Genomic DNA, 18,506 nt, shown 5'->3' on the forward strand with positions numbered 1-18,506 from the left:
CCTCACAATTCCTCCTCCATGTTTGGCAGTTGGTATAACACATGAGGAACTATTCTTTCACCAACTTGATGACATACAAACACCCTGCATGATGAACCAAAGATTTCAAATTTTGATTCATAGGTCCATAAGAGTTTCAGTCTGCAGTCTGGTATTTCACAGTCAGTATTTCAAGACCCTGTCTTGTCCTTTAAGGAATGGCTTTGTTACTGCCACTCACCCTGTCAAATCTGCAGCACAAAGTCTCATCTTCACAGTAGAAACTGACACTTGCTTTTTTCTACCACTGTTAAGCTGTGCTTGAAGTTGTTGTGCTGTGAGGCACCTATCATGCAAGCTGGTGACCCTCTTCATACTGGGTTGTGACTTTGGGTCTGCCAGATCTCTTCCTATCAGAGTTTCTTCCAGTTTCCAATTGCCTTTGAACTGTGTAGGACACCATACTCTCTGACACTTTGACTTTTTTTTGTAATTTCTCAAAATTTCTCCCTAGGTCATACTGTTAATATAAACCAGATGAAAATAACAATTATATTGAAGTATATTACTAAACCCAAAAATACATTAAAAACAGTGCATTTTTAACATTTAACATCGGTCTAATCCTTACTTATGAAAAAAGACTACACATTTATAAAAAGTCACAAAAATAAAATTATGATCTACTTTGAGTATGAAAAGTTATTTCATTTGAAATGAATGATCCAAGAATATCCATTTCTGTATGAACCTAAATACATGTAATATTAACCATTTAACACAAGACCATCATTGGTACATAACAGTACATCTTTTTCTGATACCACACTCAGCATCCACAGGTTATGTACATAATGTTTAGATCTAAAGCATAAAAAAAACAAATAAACAGAATTCCAATATAGGCTAATTTAAAAACAGAAGAAGACAACATAAGAAGTTGTCAGATCACAAATTTGTATTTGTTGCTAAGTTCTCTTCATTGGATAAATTTTTAAATATGTTGTTGTATTTAACATCTTAATTATTTGTTTCATTGATTTGTATTTTGCTGTAAGGTTTGTTTTCAAATGTATTTGTTGATCATTATAATCTACAGTCATATTCTTACCAAGGGTAATTAAGAAATGCTGTAGCTACAATTCATACCATTATATTGTAATTTGTAAGAATTTACTGTCATTTGTAAGTATTCAAGTTAAGCATTACAGTAAAAATAAACACACACTCTTAAAGAAATGAGAAATATTTTACCTCTCCATCTTTCAAAAAAGTGGCAGGAGCAACTGTGTTTAAAAGAGCTGTATAAGGGCTCCAGCTAAACTTGTATCGAAGTGGATTGTCGGAGCATTCTGGAGCTGGCAGACCTCCACACAAAGACACGTATGACTCTACCTGAACGAATTGAACAAAAAAAATGTAATTATTTGCTGGGTTGTTATAATACAAATGAAATGCACAGGCAGCCCTTGATTATCTAGTAACCATTACATTTGTCAAACATAAAATTACAAGTGACTATTTCCATAAGTGTCTTTTATGAATTGCAGTATTTAATTTACAACAAAAATACAGCAGAAAATACGAGAATGACATGCTTTTCTGATGTAATTTCCTTACTACATATTTACCACAGACCCTGCAGTTTTACTTTTTAAGACTTTTTCAAGTGTCTTGATATTCTAAAAACAAACACCCGATGGCAAACTGAATCCTGTGAAAACCCAATATGATAAATGTAGAATTTATTTTATTATTCTCACCATTCTCTGCAGCCACTAGAAAAAAAATCAATATAAAGTATCTGTATAGTTCTGCAGTCAACATACTAAAGGAGAGCCAAACTGAATTTCTAGCTTGCTCACAAGTATTTGTGTTTAAGTGGGTTAACACCTATATCTGAGTGTGCAATGCAATTGTCACTGCTAAGGTGGTGCTCTCTTAACAATGCATCCTGTCCTTTTCTGAAGTTGTTTCCTATAAGACAGATGTACCCATTTTTTTTGGTTATAATTAATATGTTCTTTTTGCCCATATGAGGCACTTTACAGCTCTCTGCATTAAAGAACAATTTACAAGGGATTTGCCAGTTTTAAAAATTGATCAGGTCTTTCTGAATTGTTTTTTCTTCCTCTTGAATATTTCACATCCCACTATTTATTTAGATATAATTTATATGTTTTTTTACTTTAATTTTGGTTTATCTGTCACTTTGTTCTATCCTGATTACCGCCGATGAATTTTAGATTACATCTGAATAAATCGGTGATGCCTACTGCTATACCCATATTGTGAATATATCATAACAGTACTAACTTCAGAGCAAAATATATATATATATATATATATATATATATATATATATATATATATATATATATATATATATATATATATATACAATACCTGTAGAACCTAATGAAAAAATTAAAAATCCTTAATCTGGGACATTTGTATTATGAGAATTTCCACAATTCAGTTAGTGGGTTTAATATTTCTCATGCTACAGTATACTGTAGGTTTAGGGTGCACAGATATCCCTCATTTCCTAGGACAGCATAAAATCAGCTTCAATTCATGTGCCCTAATTTCCTTAAAATATTTATTTATCCTGCATTATAGATATGATTATTTTATCATTCTTTTAACTTATGTAGCTATTAAACTCTGCACTTAGTTTCAAAGATTGTCAGCAGCAGTACACAGATTCAGTACATTTAATCAACAATCACATAAGTTCTATTTAAAACAAACACAAAATCTAACCATTCAGATATTCTGTGATTGTGAAGTCTGCGCTTATGTCAATAAACATTGCAGCAAGTTAATAGTGTACACTTGTGAAGACCCATGTTGGCTCCACACTTCCTGGTCACTTCCCATAGCCTCTTGAACACATAATCTCTGACAGCCATAAACAGAGATGAGTTGGGCAAATGAGGACACACACTCAGCAAGAGGTGGGTACAAAAACATTCAGCAAGGGGTGGGTACAAAAGTGTTCAGTGCCTTTATTAAAATCAATCAAAAGTGCAAATAGTGCAGTGATCCTCCTTCAATCAATAAATAAATTAATAATCCTATAAAAACAGTGATGTCCGGGAGTTAAAATCAAGAGAGAAAATCAATGCAAAACAGTCATCGGGTTCCTAATGTTCCTCCTCTATTCTGCAACAAGCCCATCGCAACTCCCTCTCTGTCTCCCCAGATAACCCCTTGCTCAGGTCTTGCAGCCAGTGGAGACGCCAGCAGACACAGTCCTCTTCACAGATCCCCTTCTTGGCTGCCTCCTTCGGTGTCTGCTGGAAAGCACAAGGTTGGTTGTCCTTCCTTCGTGCCCCTGACATCCCTTGGATCACTGGGGAGGATTCTACCGCCCTCACACCCGCTACACTGTAACTTCAACAGGGAAGATCTGACCCTACAGTGCCGCTGCTTCGCCCTTCCAGGCTCCCTTTATCTTTCCTGACTGGATGCAGGTATGATCCTCTGCCCACTCCGAGGTGTGAATGAGGCACCGGACTGATCTGCTCGCATTTGAACGCGAGTGTGCAATCAGCCGAACACCTCAATCAACCCTGGAGTGAGCCGGCACACACTCACAAACGATCAGAGCCTGCATGCTCTGGAACCCGATTATTTACTTAAAACCAATTTTTGCCATGGATCTCTTATCACATTGCTTCCTGCAGATAAGTGCAAAACATAGTCTAAGACAGAATATTTTATTTCAAGCCTAAAATAGAGCCTTCAATAAATGAACATGTTGCTCAAAATTTCTTTATACGAAAGACAGTTTTTAAAATTCTCCTTTTGTAAGTTATATAGATTTCCAGATTGTGGTCACAATGAGGCTGTAAATGGCACATCAGGAACATCCATATTACTAACCAAAGGTTATGGACGCAGGGGGCATCGAAGTGCACGCGCCCTGCCGCACTGCAATGAGCCCACCCACAGCTAACGACACAGCCACAGAAAACACACCCGCTAGACAAATGAAGAGCACGAAACAGCTCCCAGGCAAAGGAGTCACGGCTCAAAAACGAAACAGCTCAACTAACGGAAATACAAATCCAAGCCCATAGCTAACGACACAGCCATGGAGAAAACAAAAACGAAATGATTCAGCGCATATGTGAATCACATTACAATATTACAGTACGGAATCCCCAGATGTCCAGACTACACAGCATATTTGAATCACATTACAGTATTACAGTAATACATTATTAACAGTCCAGCCACAGAAAACACAGATACGACACCAGATGGAAAAAAAACAATAAACGAACGCTCCGTCTCACAAACAAACCGCTTTAGTTCAAACCAGAGTCAGTAGGTGGCGCCCAAACAACATGGATAAAAACAATGAACGAAGGCGCCCACACAAAGAAACCACTTTAGTTCAAATGGGATTATTGAATTAAATGGAAACTTTACCATGCCTACGACCTGTGAACTAAACCTGAGGTAAAGCGTGCACGCCAGGTTGTACAGCCGCCCGGACACGACCGGCCACACCACCGCATATACGACGACACAGCCATAAAAAAACAAAAACAAGACTGCATGAAGAAAAACAATAACAGAAGCGCGTTGAAATGAACTGTCCCAGGACGCACCCACCCTCCATGATATTTCATCACACACCGGCTTCCCCCCTGGGAATGGCCCATACTGCTTTCGCGTGTGTTGACAAATATTGCATCGGATTGGAACAGTGCACTCTGAGCCAAATCACCACCGCAAAAGTGCCCAAATGTACATGTTACATCTAGATTACGCAGTATATCAACCACAGAGCTAATAATGAGAAACATAGCTGAAGTCATAAACAATCACCCATTAGCAAACTCTATGAAAATGCTACATGAGGTTGGAAGAGAAGCCAATACAAAAGCAGAGACGGACGGTGTGGCACCAACTACAATTGCCGTAGCGCTAATAAAGGACAAAGAACAGGATCCGAGACGATACAATGTTCCCACCGTTAATGATGTGGCAATTGTGTTTCAAAGTGATGACGGTGACCCTCTGTTTCACTGCGATATTGTCATGCATTTACGTCCTGATGGAAACAAGGCGCCTACAACGTGCTTCTGAAACACCACAACCACATGAGTCACAGCTCCAAAAAGAAACCGCTTTAGTAGAAATATGTTTATTTAATTAAATGACATTTCCCAGGACGCACCCACCCTCCATGAGGTGATTGCCATTCTTGGATTTGCGATTCTTTTGAGAATCGCGGGCTTGCTGGTACCGTTCATAAACTTAGAGGCTATATAGGCTTTTGCCCTACTTCTTATGGAGCTTTCTTATGTATCAGCACTGTTAACATACGTGGAAGATAAAAGTGTGCACAGTAATACTGGGATTATAACAGAACATGAATAAATGTAATCACACTATGAATTATCATAATCCAAACAACAAATCAATACTCTGTATCTTCCCATTCCCTCATACAACCAAACACCCAAATAAGGAGAAAATCCTCCTTGTGTAGAGTAGCGTCATGAAAAATCTGGCCATAATTCCTAAACAGCATTTTCTGACAGTTGTGACCTGTGGAGGGCACAGCAGAGCCCCAAACACCAGACACAAGTAGATCACATGTCCTGGGCTCAGATAGGCCTTTTTTATTAAGCACAATGTCACTGAATAGATTTCTTCGACAATTATCACAATACAAATCTTTCTCTTTTCTTCCTTCTTCCAAACCTCCCCGAGGTGAGGTGAAGGGCATCTTTTAAACTCAGACCTGGGAGTATTGTGGTGCCAGAACACTGTCCAAAGGAAGCACTTCCAAGTCAGGCAGAAGGCTCCCAGAGTAGGTAAGGTCCATCCCTGCAGCTCCCCCTGGTAACATCTATGAAACCCAGTATGGCTGCCTAATGTGACTACGGTTCCCAGTATGCCTTGCCCTAAGCATGGGTTCACTGGTCCAGGAGTGCTACAACTTAGCTATCAAAAAAATCACATAGTCTTAAAAGGTTGTCTCCTGCGGTCCATTTATTATACTGGCTGCCTGGTAACAGTCTTCTGTCTCAATTTGCTGGGATGCCAGATCCATCAATGCTGGCAAGCCACGCCAGTCTCCTTGCCGAGGCAGGTAATGGGGTTCATCCCTGTCATCTGACACACAGTTTAGTACTAACTGCTGAAAATTAATGTTTTCCATGAGTTATGAAAACATGTTTGTATACACATAAAATCCATATATGCTGGGTTTTTTTGTGTACCCTGTAGGGAGGAAGTATTCATCAGCCATATTATATAAAACAGAAAAAAAAAGAAACCAAAAACTAACAATAAAACTAAATCAGCCTACCGTGGCACCATCTGCTTTAGCTTGGTCAATTGCTTCCATTGCTATCATGTGATCGATACCAGGATCCAGACCAACTTCATTCACAATTGTTATTCCAGCTTCTTCTGCACTACATATATATATTATACATTAAAAATAGACATTTAAAATCACCATCACATACATAAATGAGAACCCCTAGCATTTTACTTGTTGACAGGTTCTGAAACCAAAGAGCTGCATATAAAAATTTTCATGCTATAGTGACTTTCAAATTCAGAGGCTATCCAGGACTTTTAAAACACTTAAGAGGATGTTTTCAATGACCAAAATTTGTCAATCCTGTTCTGTATCTGTATGTACCAAGAAGAGAAATAATAAAATAAATATGACATGGATAATGAAAAAGTTGTGTTTTAATGTTCATTTTTGTAACTTTTTTGAAGCTTTAAACCACAATACTAAAACACGATGACAGCAAATGCTAGACACAATTTACTGTATATGTTAATGGGCAGTATACCATTAAACTTTGCTCTACGTGAGCCTATGTTATTTGTAATCCTGAAATGGCTAATCAAACTACAGTACCAACATGCTAACATGGACTGTAAGCCAAGACATTTTGAAAAACACCAGTTATAGCACATTTTGAATCACTCTTAACCCTATTTTCAATGTCGTTAAACACTCTTCTTTTTTTGTTAAATGACACTGAGTTTACTATACTTTTTTTATAGCTATTCTTACACTTTACATTGTATTCATTTTGTCAATTATGCTAAACTATGTCTATTTGGAAGCATGTCTTTCATCTCAATTCCGAAAAGAAGACTTTGGAGACTAGCCATTTATTTTTTTCTCTCCTGTTCTAAGTGGGCCATGTAGCATCATCTCAAGAGGCAAAATATAGGAGTGTTTTGCTGATTTCCACAATCAACAAGCTGCAAGCTGAGTGAATGGACTCAACAGAAATGTTTTGTGTTACCAAAGACTCCTCGTGCAAGTTCTCAACCTCCTGGTCTTCATTAAAATAAAATCAAAATTCCACCATCTCCTGGCTATGCAAGAAGCACAGCAGACCTCTACATACTGGTCATAAATCAGAAAAAAAAATCATTGGCCATACAACTATGAAATATTATATTGACACTGTTATATAATTTACCATCTTCTATATTGTTGACAATGAAATCACCAAATTCTTTAGCATGTCATCACACTTGCAACTTTCCTAGTATCAGATATAACTATTAGAATCTTTTTCAAAATAGGCTTTGCAGTTTTATCCATCTGTGAGTATTCATTGTAAATCCATAGCAGGCATGCATTGGAAAACAGATTGCTTGATTGTTCTTTTGTCTCACTGCTTGTTGACCATTCCACTCAATAAATTTCTACAGTTTGTTTTGAATTCAAGCACAGAGCTTGCTCTTTTTTCCCTAGAAAACAAGTCCTGTGAAATATTTTAAGTCACAAACACCACATCCACAACATCACATTCACTTTCTAAATTTGAGAGGTCAAAAATTCTTAATTACAGTAGCTTCAGTGCAGCTGGTGTTTCTTTGAAGATCGGTGATTAGACAAGTCTCTGAATTAGACCCCTAATCATGTGATTAGAACATTAGAAAGATTTAGATGAGAACAGGCCATTCAGGCCAAAAAAGCTTGCCAGTCCTATCCACTTAATTCCTCCAAAATAACATCAAATCCATTTTGATGGTCCCAGAAGTTCTACTGTCTACCACACTACTTGACGGCTTATTCCATGTGTCTATGGTTCTCTGTGTAAAGAAAATCTTCCTAAATATTGTGTGAAATTTCCCATAACAAGTTTCCAATTATGTCCCTGTGCTCATTTCAACATTCAATTAACTCATTTTAAAGTAACAGTTTCGATCCACCATACTAATTCCCTTCAGAAGTTTAAACACTTAATCATGTCACCTCTTAATCTACTTTTGCTTAATTCTCCACATGTGGAAGATTTAGCAAATTTGCTATCAGGCGCCATCACTGAAACAGCTTAACACCTTTCCACAAAATATGCAGCACAAATAATGCTCATCGATAAAATTTAAATACCTAAAATTTCAGATTTTAAACAGTCAATTTTAGGAATAAAAGAGGCAATGCCTACTGAGGAGAAGGTACTGTGTTTGGGGTTATCAATTGTACCACCTGCAGCTCAAGCCCCACTGCTACTTGGGGATGCATTTCACTAGCCATGCTGCTCCCCCTTGAATGACAGAGGCATTGACAATAATTCAAAGAAGCTTTCCAATGTCACCCTGATGGAACATCTTTTCTAAGGCTGAATGTTTATTTTTTTAAATGTGTTTTGAATGTTGCTTCATTCATGTTATAGATAGTAAATGTTTTCATGCAATGGTGATTTTCTGACCAATATTTGATTGTTTTTGTGTTAGAAGCCAGTGATAGATAGATAGAGGGAGGGAGGGAGGGAGGGAGGGAGGGAGGGTGGGTGGGTAGGTAGGTAGGTAGGTAGGTAGGTAGGTAGGTACTTTATTAATCCCAAGGGGAAATTCACATACTCCAGCAGCACCTTGCTGATACAAAAAACAATATTAAATTAAAGATTGATAATAATGCAGGTAAAAAACAGACAATAACTTTGTATAATGTTAATGTTTACCCCCCCGGGTGGAATTGAAGAGTCATTGAATTTTCTGGCTCCAGGACTCATAGCACTCCTGTCTTTGCCATTGAAGCTAAAGAAACATGCTCTCTAATATTCAGTCAGGCTTCTGACTGTGAGTATAACTTCTTTTCACTGCAGACTCTCTCCATTTCATTCTCATTACATTCATGTTATCAGTGGCTGCATCCACTGGGACCATTACTGGTTTATTCAGTCTAGCAAAACCTTATTTTTATTTCATCCATATCAGCTCCAATAATATTGGCTACTTGCCTTCAAATTACCAGAATTTGTATACATTCGGAATAATCAAAGCCACTTGATCACACAATAGAGTTAAGACAAAGACAGATAGAATCACACATTAATTACAAGTCCTTTTTCAACAACATGAGCTTGTCAAAACACATTTGGAAAATATCTTTAATGCATTGCTATTCTAATTATAATTTTCATTATCAAGATGGGTTTCTAAATATTTTTATTCAGTAACTCCTCTCACCATCCACACTAGAGCCATAAGAGGAAAACATACAAATTTGTGCATGCTTTTTCCCTTTTCCTTACCAATCCATCCATCTTTCAAACCTGCTTAAACTTTGTTCAGCAAAAGTAGCATTGGAGTCCACTCTAGTAAACAGTTTACTTAGTTTATGTAATGACTTTCATACTCCCCAATATACATAATTAACATGAGTATGAATTTGGAATTCTGAGCAACAGACCTCTGAAAGTAAACTAAACTCTTCTCTATTGTAAAAGGAACATACATAACATAAATTTAAAAGGATTATAAACAGATGTAAATAGTGCTGTTAATAGAGAAACATGATGGCCTCATATAAAATATATCCTTTTTATATTAATAGGTCAATTTCCTTAAAAGGAATCTTATTAACAGGAATTCTATATTACTAATATTTTACATTGAGTAAAAAATGTTTACCTTTTTCCAAACTCCTTCATAGCAGGTGACAAATAACTTGATGTAACCAGGTTAACTTTATTTTTAATACAAATCTTTGCCACATCAGGATGAAATGAGTAAGGAAGTAAGCTGTACAAGTAAACAAAGGTGAGAGGGGAAAAAAACAATCTATTAATTATTTTAATGATTTAGAAAAAATATCAACAGTCATAGAAAGAAAAGTCTTTGAATGTGCTGTGTGTGAGGGACGTCCCTGAAAAAGAAGAATGGAGGAAGGCAGCCTTTTCAGGGCACTACCTCCCCCGGGACACTAGGTGGCAGCTTCCCTGGACGGCAATGGTTCCCCAGATTCCCTCAGGACATCCTGGGACATGGAGTCCGTTTCCTCAGCCCTGTTGGGTGCCGTGGGTGCCGCCAGGGAGAGCTCACAACGAACCTGGAGACTCCTACTGTTACTACAACCTGGAAGTACAGTACTTCAGTGTCATGAGGATGGAAGCCCGCAGTACTTCCGGGATACTTGAAGACGGAGGATGTGGCGTTTGACCCGGAAGAAGAGAAGGAACACTTCAAAGGTCATGGACTATTTAAAGGACTGCTGAAGACCCAGCAAGGAGAGCCGGAGTTGGGTGGTAGAGTGACGGAGCGGCTGGGTGGAGAGGAGGATTATTGTGATTATTGATTTATTGTATTACGTATTATTGAGTGTGGTGCTTTGTGCAATTTATTGAAGAAAAATATTAAAATTCTTCTTGGTGCTTTTTACAAGTGTGTCTTGGATGTCTGTCTGGTGGGTTTCACGGGGCAACAGCGACCCCTAGTGTCCACATGTGAAACCTTGATTCAGCACATTATAGTTAAGAAAGTATTGATAAATATTTTTTGTTTTTATTTACAAAAGCAAGTTCTCAAGTTCTCTCTCTCCCCTTCCTCACTTCTTACCATGTTCTCCCTTTAACAGACTTTTTTGCCCACAAACGAGAAACTGACTGACCAAACCCAAGCACAAAGTGACCTCTGGTATTGTCAACTTTAAAGCACATCTTGAGGTCACTACTAACATAACTCTGAAATTAATTATGGCATCAAGGAGACAACAGACAGCAAATGGCTAATGCTCCCGCACACTGAGACCTCTAAAGAATAGAAAACAATAAGTGATTACTACTATATGACATTGATTTGTTTCTTTTGTGAAACATGTGAAGACTCAAGAGTTATAAATTAACAGAAATGGCGATATTGTGTCCTCTGGCCTTAAGAAATACATGGAGTATGGCCCAGTGCAAGAAAAAAAATATTAATGATTCTATTTAAGGCATTTCTACAATCATGAGTGATTTTCCCTGTGTTCCTTTTGTGAGTTACCTTCATTTTGTACATGTGGAGAAACAGATTTAACCTTTGTGAAGAGTTGTGGTTTTCACATGCATCTTTTAATCAATAATGTGCGTGTTGTAACAATTTTACATATGCATATATATAGGCCCCAGCCCCCTGAGACCCTGTATTGGAATAAACATGTTTGGAAAATGAATGAATAATTGTGGAGGTTAAAGCCATTTATAATAATAATAATACATTTCTTTAAAAGAAAAATAACATTCTCATATAGTAATTTATAGAACATACAAATTTATTCAATTACATAAAAATAAAAATGTATATTTACTACATTAAAAAATAATAATTAACCTGATAACCAGATCATGATCTTTGACAAGAGAGCTGAATCTGTCTTGCTGGGTGGCAACATTGAGCACCAGAGGGATGGTATTACGATACTTGCTTGCTAGATGTTCAAGCTGATCCTTCATGACTGATGCTTAAAAAGACAACATTTCTAGTGTTATTTTCGTGGCCTGTTTCACTAAGCATAACCATTTCATTGACAGTAGCAGTTGCTCTTTGTGGAGTATCATGATTAGATTAATCGTTTAAAATTTTTATAAAAGGTTCTGCTTTAACTAATACTTCCTTAAAATAATATCTGTAAAACTTTCATAGCTGAATAATGTGACTAAAAAGGATGTGTGCAATTTAATTAATAAAACAAATATCTAAAATTGCTACAGGAAAAAACAAAAAGCAGGTAAGAAGCATTTAATTAGCTAATTCAGTTTTAGTCCCCAAAATTTAAAATTGCATCTAAAATTGATATTAGAAAAATTCTCACAATATTATGCTGAGTACATTTTGGGAATGTAACCAATTAGAAAAAACACACTTTTTTTAAAATGTCACTTTATTTTTTTGATATAACCACCTTTAATGTAGAACTGAAAACAACTTCCATTGTAGTATGTTAAATTGTAGAATAAAAGAGACTTAAAATTGTCACAAACAATTTCACTTGAAATGGCAGCTCAATTATTTCTCACACAAGCTCTCAAAACATGAAGTAATTGACAATAGTGAGTTTTACGTGAGGAAAGGAAAATACATGAGACAGCACAGTGTGGATGGAGTGATCTGTGAGTAACTCAAAGAGTTCCAATGTTCAGTTACCAATTCACTACAATTTAGTCCCATTTTCTCGGGAGACTGACCAGCGTTGATGTGTAGTGATTGGCTTGCCACAGAAACAAGCACACTGAGATTGGCCCATATTCCATTTTTGCACGATTCTTGCAAGGTTTGATTAGCCAAATTTACATTTTTGGTTGCAAAGACCCACCTCCCTGCCTAAAAGTGGCAAAATCAGGTTCCTAATTTTCGGGCAGTGATGTTGGGGGAATTGGGTTGCGAAGGAAACACAAACCCTGTGATTGATGGAGGTCCCATTTTTGCACGATTCTTGGCCAAAGCTCTACTTTCGGTTCCAAACATGCTCAGTTACAATGCTCTCTATATGTTCTAATTCTTAAAATGTAGCAGATACATTTTAGAAGAGTTTCACTTTATGAAAATAAAGCAATCAAAAAAAAATCAGAAAAACTGCTCTTTACCATGCACACAACAGCTCACACCTTGTTCCTTCAGATTTTCATGTTCTTAAGCCCTCAAAATACCTTCTATGGGAAGTAACTTTGGAATTATGGGGAGACTGAAGCAGGAAACAAGTTGCTGCAAGTGCAGAATTTAGACCATTACAATAAGAGTGTATATACTTTTGTTTTTCACTGCTAAAAATATCAAGTTGACAACCATTATGTGGAAATTTTAGGATAAGAGGTACAGTACATTCAATATTATTCTAAACTTTAAATCTTGCAAATCTTGCAAACATAACAAGAATGATCAGTGTGAAATATCATGAGCCATTTTTGCAAATGTCTATATATTTTTTAAACATATCTGTTACAAATAAAAAAACCTTAACATTTAGAATATCATAATCAGGATCACAGAAAGGACAAACTGAGTGCAATGAAAAAGAAAAGGAGATTGTACATAAATCATTTGCCTTTATGTAGAAAATAAATTGACAGGGCATTGTTGTTTTGTCTGTGTAAAGACAAATATACTGAACTGGCACTGTACAACCAAAAGAAAATGTTATCAGAATAAAAGTAGCAAATGTATGACTTTTAGTTTTAGACAATTATTCTGTTCATATGCGTAAATAGTATTAAATGTGTAAGAATGTATGCAGTAAATTAAAATGATACAATTACAAGATGAATTTTTCAAGACGGATAAAAAATTAATACTGTCTCTCACTGCTAAGGTGTTGAATGCAGAGCTTTTTGAACACAAAATATTGAAATATATTTTTCGTTACAATCAATATACAGTACATGATTTTACCAAAAAAAGTACAAGGTAAAGCTGGTGCATATTTGCATCTTTAAAACCTCAGCTTATATATGCTCTTTTGCATTATGACAAAAGTCACACACTTACTGTAAGTAAGAACTTACCTACTGTCACTTGTGTAGTGGAATCTCTAGTAAGGTATTCAATGACTGTCCCAGATACATAGCCGGAACCCAACAACAGAACTCGTTTTTTACCGCTCATTTTTAAAATTTGAGCTCGCTCCCTAGAAGCAACATAAGCAAAGAATATATGTCACTAATTTTTAAAATGAAAACAAACACGGTTACCTGAAACAGTAAAACATACACTTTTTCAGCCAAAACGTAAATGCTATTAACAAATAAACAACTGGTGAAGTACAATTATATTTTGAATCTGGTTGTTTTACAGAAAATCAGAAGTTAGTCATACTGACACCCTTTATATCTATTTGCTAAATTAACATCAGAGTCAGATTCAAACTAACTTATTAACTTGTTCTTCACACTTCTGGAACAGAAGTTATCTGTTAAAATACACCTGGGACTAAAGGCAGATGAAGCAGTGATTTATCAAATATGTATACATATTTAGCATTTATTTAGTGCTTTAGCGTTGTTAGAAGACATCACAAATGGAAGAATTTGAAGAGTGCGCATACTTAGAGATGATGATGACTGGCTTCTAAGTCTATTTAGGTTTCCAACAGCTATCCTCTTGGAGCTGTGTGCTCAAATGGCGTCGGCTTTACAAAAGCAGACTTTGGGGAATTGTTCCCTATCTGATCCTTTGCAAATTCTGTCCACCTTCAGGTGTTTAGCCACAGGAGCTTTTCGATGTGAATTTGCTGAGCAATCAGGTATTTCAAAAAACATCACTGAGGCGCGCCATGCCAGCTGCATAGGATGGAATTACTGCTTGTCATCAGATAGATGAACTGAACATGAACTGTCTACATTTTGTCATTTATTACTAAAACATGAAAACCGTTTCGTTTAAACGATGTGTTTACATAGATTGCTGTAGACATGGGACACACATGAAATTATTTCCCCTATACAGCTCTAGGTAGCTCATTCCCAAATAATCAAGGCTTGAACTGGGAGAACTTCTTGCCCGTTCTCTGGCGGTGGGGGGGGGGGATGATATAGCAGGCTGCTTGGGCTTATCGACACATTTACAAGACAAAAGATGCTGATGGAGAGGTGCGAAGGGATTTAAGGTGGGTCGGGTTTGAGAGTTTTTTTGTAGGCTTTGGTAATTCTTGTGTTAACAAAATGCCCAAATCTCATACACTTACCATTATGTCCCAAATCCCATACTCTTAACCAAACTGTAAGGATTGACTGCTATTATAGTTAAACCAGTAATGGTGCACTGCACAATAACATGCAGTGAATACACTTGACTTGCGCATTCATAGTTTTCATACTCTTTCTCTGTACATTTAGCATACATTTGTTCAGAAGTTGATGCGCTTGCTACTTCCTGAGCAGCTCTTCTTTTCTCCACTGTAGTGGCCCACTTCTTCTCTTCTTTCATTGGCATCTTTTCACGGTAACACTGATTAAGTCAGTGTTTGTGTTGCAATTACTTAGTACGTTTTCTTTAATTTTTCACTTAAGCTGGCACTTAAGTGTTCAATCTGCCTCAAGAATGATTTAAGATATGAAGAGGTATGGGAAATGACGGCGAAGGTGGTAAGGATGAAAAGAGGAATAACCTTGGAGGTCAATCATCATCCCAAAAGCGGACAGTAGACGTCATGTAGTATATGTGTACCAAATTTCAGGTCAATAGGTCAAACACTTTGCAAGCTACAGGTGATTTAAAATCCTGGACAAACGAACAGACACGGTAGCATATTATATATAAAGATACTTCCCTCTTTCTTTTACACTCTTATCATCCCAAGCAATTAGACATACCACCTTAACAGGAAGGAGAAAAAGTTACAAATAACTTGATAAAATGCCCATAACAATAGGCAAATTAAAATGAGTGTTGGTTAAAATAATACAATCAGATAATAAGTCTGATGAGTCAATCAGACAACATTCACATGGTAGGGTCAGAATTTGGCAACAATATGAACGCATGGATCCATCTGTCTTGTATCAACGAGGTGGTGGTGGTATAATGGTGTGGGGGTTTATTTTGGCACACTTTTGGCCCCTTAGTAACCAACTGGGCATCGTTTAAATGCCACAGCCTAAGTGAGTATTGTTGCTGACCATGTCCATCCCTTCATGACAGCAGCATACCCATCTTCTGATGGCTTCTTCCAACAGGATACAGAGCCATGTTACAAAGCTCAAATCATCTCAAATTGGTTTCTTGAACATGACAATGAGTTCATTGTTGTCAAATGGCCTCCAGAGTAACCAGATCTCACTCCAACAGAGCACCTTTGGGATGTGGTGGAGTGAGAGATTCACATCATGGATGTGCAGCCAAAAATCTGCAGCAAATGTGTGATGCTATCATATCAATATGGACCAAAATCTCTGAAGGAGGTTTCCAGCACCGTGTTGAATTGTATGCCACAAAAAATTACTGACAGTTCTGAAGGCAAAAGGGGGTCCAACCTGGTACTAGCAAGATATAGCTAATAAAGTGGCGGGTGAAAGTATTTAATTAAACATTGAAAATAACAGAAATATTAATCCATATACTAGATATTGTTCACCATTAAATAAGCTTAATTTGGGGATACAGTTTTTACTTCAATGTGAATTCTAAAGATAAGCCAGACAGATGTGGAAGCATGCCAGCTCATAAAATGCTTGGAAAGAGTAATAAAATCATTTCATTAATGAACTATTCTGCTAAGTAGTCCAACTGAAAAATGCAAGTAAAACTGCAAAAAATCAAAAATCAAGGCAAAACAGAAAGAAGATCACGTTTTGATGTTGTTTCACTGCAGCTGAACAAAACACTGAACATGACTAGTAAAATTTTTCGGAGGCAATTGAGGAAAATAAATTCATACACTTGAGTAGTGTCAATCAAGATGGTTAAAGACTTTTAGAATCAAGACCGACAAGAACTTCAGAAAGTAGGCCTTCTGAAAACATGTAAATATGCATATAAGTGATGACTCAGGCGCCGTCACGAGTAGCAGCCTTTCCAGCAGCACTGTGTATGACTTTATCTTTCTGCCTTTTTTCTCAATTTCTCTATTTTTCTCAGTTTCACTTATCACTCCTACCACTTCTTTTATGTGGACTTGTTCTCTGAACACTTTTTACTACTTTGACATAGATTTTTACACGATTTTTTACATTTTTACAGGTAACATACATGACTCAGGCTCCGCAGCAAGTGGCAGCCTTTCCAGCAGTTCCGTGTATGACTTTATATTTCTACCGTTTTTTCTATTTTTCTTTATTTTTTCTGATCACTCCTACCACTTTTTTATGTGGACTTGTTTCCTGGACACTTTTTACTACTTGGAAATGGATTTTTACACGCAGAGACTCATCTATTCAGGCAGTCAACTTCAAGCGCTGAGAACAAAGGCCCATGGCGGTGTGGTTCCCTATTTACCTGACGAGGTAAGAAGGCAGTATCGTGGCAGCAGAGCCGGCGCTAAGCTAAAGGCTAAGTGGCTAGCGAGAAAGTGGCAATACAAGCCTTCGGTGCCTTCTGTGATCTTGGGAAATATGAACTCACTACCAAATAAGATTGATGAACTGGCTGCACTGGTGAAAAATGTCAGGACCTACAGAGAATGCAGTTTGTTGTGTTTTTGTGAAACGTGGCTAACAACTAGCATTCCAGATGCTAATGTGGAGCTAACCGGGTTTAGCACAGTTAGAGCGGACAGAGATGCAAATACCTGCGGGAAGTGGAAAGGAGAAGGACTCGCTCTCTAAGTGAATACAAGGTGGTGCAACCCTGGACATGTAAACGTCAAAATCTCCACTTGCTGCAGGGACATCGAACGGTTGGCGGTTAAGTCTGAGGCCCTATTACTTGCGCAGAGAGTTTGGACACATCATTGTTTTTATTGTTTATATCCCTCCTCGGGCAGATGTGGAGATAGCGGGTGACATCATCCATTCTGCTGTTGCTAAACTGCAAACAGAGCACCCCGAGACGCTTGTGCTAATCTCTGGAGATTTTAACCATGCAACACTGGACAAAACATTACCTGCTTTCTCCCAGTATGTGGATTGTAACACCCAGGGAAATAGGACTATTGACCTACTGTATGCAAACGTTAAAGATGCATACAGCGCCACCCCGCTGCCTGCGCTTGGTAAAGCAGATCATAACCTGGTTCTGCTTCAGCCTCACTACAAACCAAGAGTGAGGGAGCTACCTACAACCCCACGCTCATTCAGGAAGTGGTCCCCTGAGGCAGAGCAGGCTCTGAGAGACTGCTTTGGAACTACAGACTGGGATATCCTGCAGGGGTCACATAGTGAGAACATTGAAAAGGTTGTTGACTGCACTACTGACTACATCAACTTCTGTATGGACTTTGTAGTACCAGTAAGAACAGTACGCTGCTATGCTAACAACAAGCCATGGATTAGAAGTGACATCAAGAGCCTTTTGAACCAGAAAAAAAGGGCTTTTAAAGGCATTGATCAGCATGAGCTTAAGCACATGCAGAAGGAACTCTGAGTCCAGCTCAGGGCAACGAAGCAGCAGTACAGGAGAAAGATGGAGCAGAAGTTGCAGAATAACAGCATGAAGGAAGTGTGGGATGGGATGAAGTTCATCACGGGCTGCAGCTCGAAGCGGGGTGCCACCATCGAGAGAGACATGGAGAGAGCAAACCTGATGAACAACTTCTTTAACAGGTTTGACCACCCTAACCCACTCTCACCTCGGAGTACTGCACCCTCCACCCATCCTTCTGCTGA

At 37.7% G+C, this 18,506-nt stretch overlaps 1 protein-coding gene across 2 annotated transcripts in view; it reads right to left on the minus strand.

Annotated features, from left to right (window-relative positions):
• aass (aminoadipate-semialdehyde synthase) overlaps positions 1 to 18,506 on the minus strand; it is a 97,271-nt gene that overhangs the window by 17,288 nt on the left and 61,477 nt on the right. For both annotated transcript variants that reach the window (XM_028812529.2, XM_051929807.1), the window contains 5 exons: positions 13,752 to 13,873; positions 11,584 to 11,713; positions 9,907 to 10,017; positions 6,317 to 6,425; positions 1,234 to 1,374 (listed from right to left, as the gene is read on the minus strand). In XM_028812529.2, the coding sequence (XP_028668362.1) occupies positions 1,234 to 1,374; positions 6,317 to 6,425; positions 9,907 to 10,017; positions 11,584 to 11,713; positions 13,752 to 13,873 (613 nt within the window). The remainder of the gene's footprint in view (positions 1 to 1,233; positions 1,375 to 6,316; positions 6,426 to 9,906; positions 10,018 to 11,583; positions 11,714 to 13,751; positions 13,874 to 18,506) is intronic.

Source organism: Erpetoichthys calabaricus, chromosome 1 (genome assembly GCF_900747795.2).
Source record: "Erpetoichthys calabaricus chromosome 1, fErpCal1.3, whole genome shotgun sequence".
NCBI classification, from domain to species: domain Eukaryota; kingdom Metazoa; phylum Chordata; class Cladistia; order Polypteriformes; family Polypteridae; genus Erpetoichthys; species Erpetoichthys calabaricus.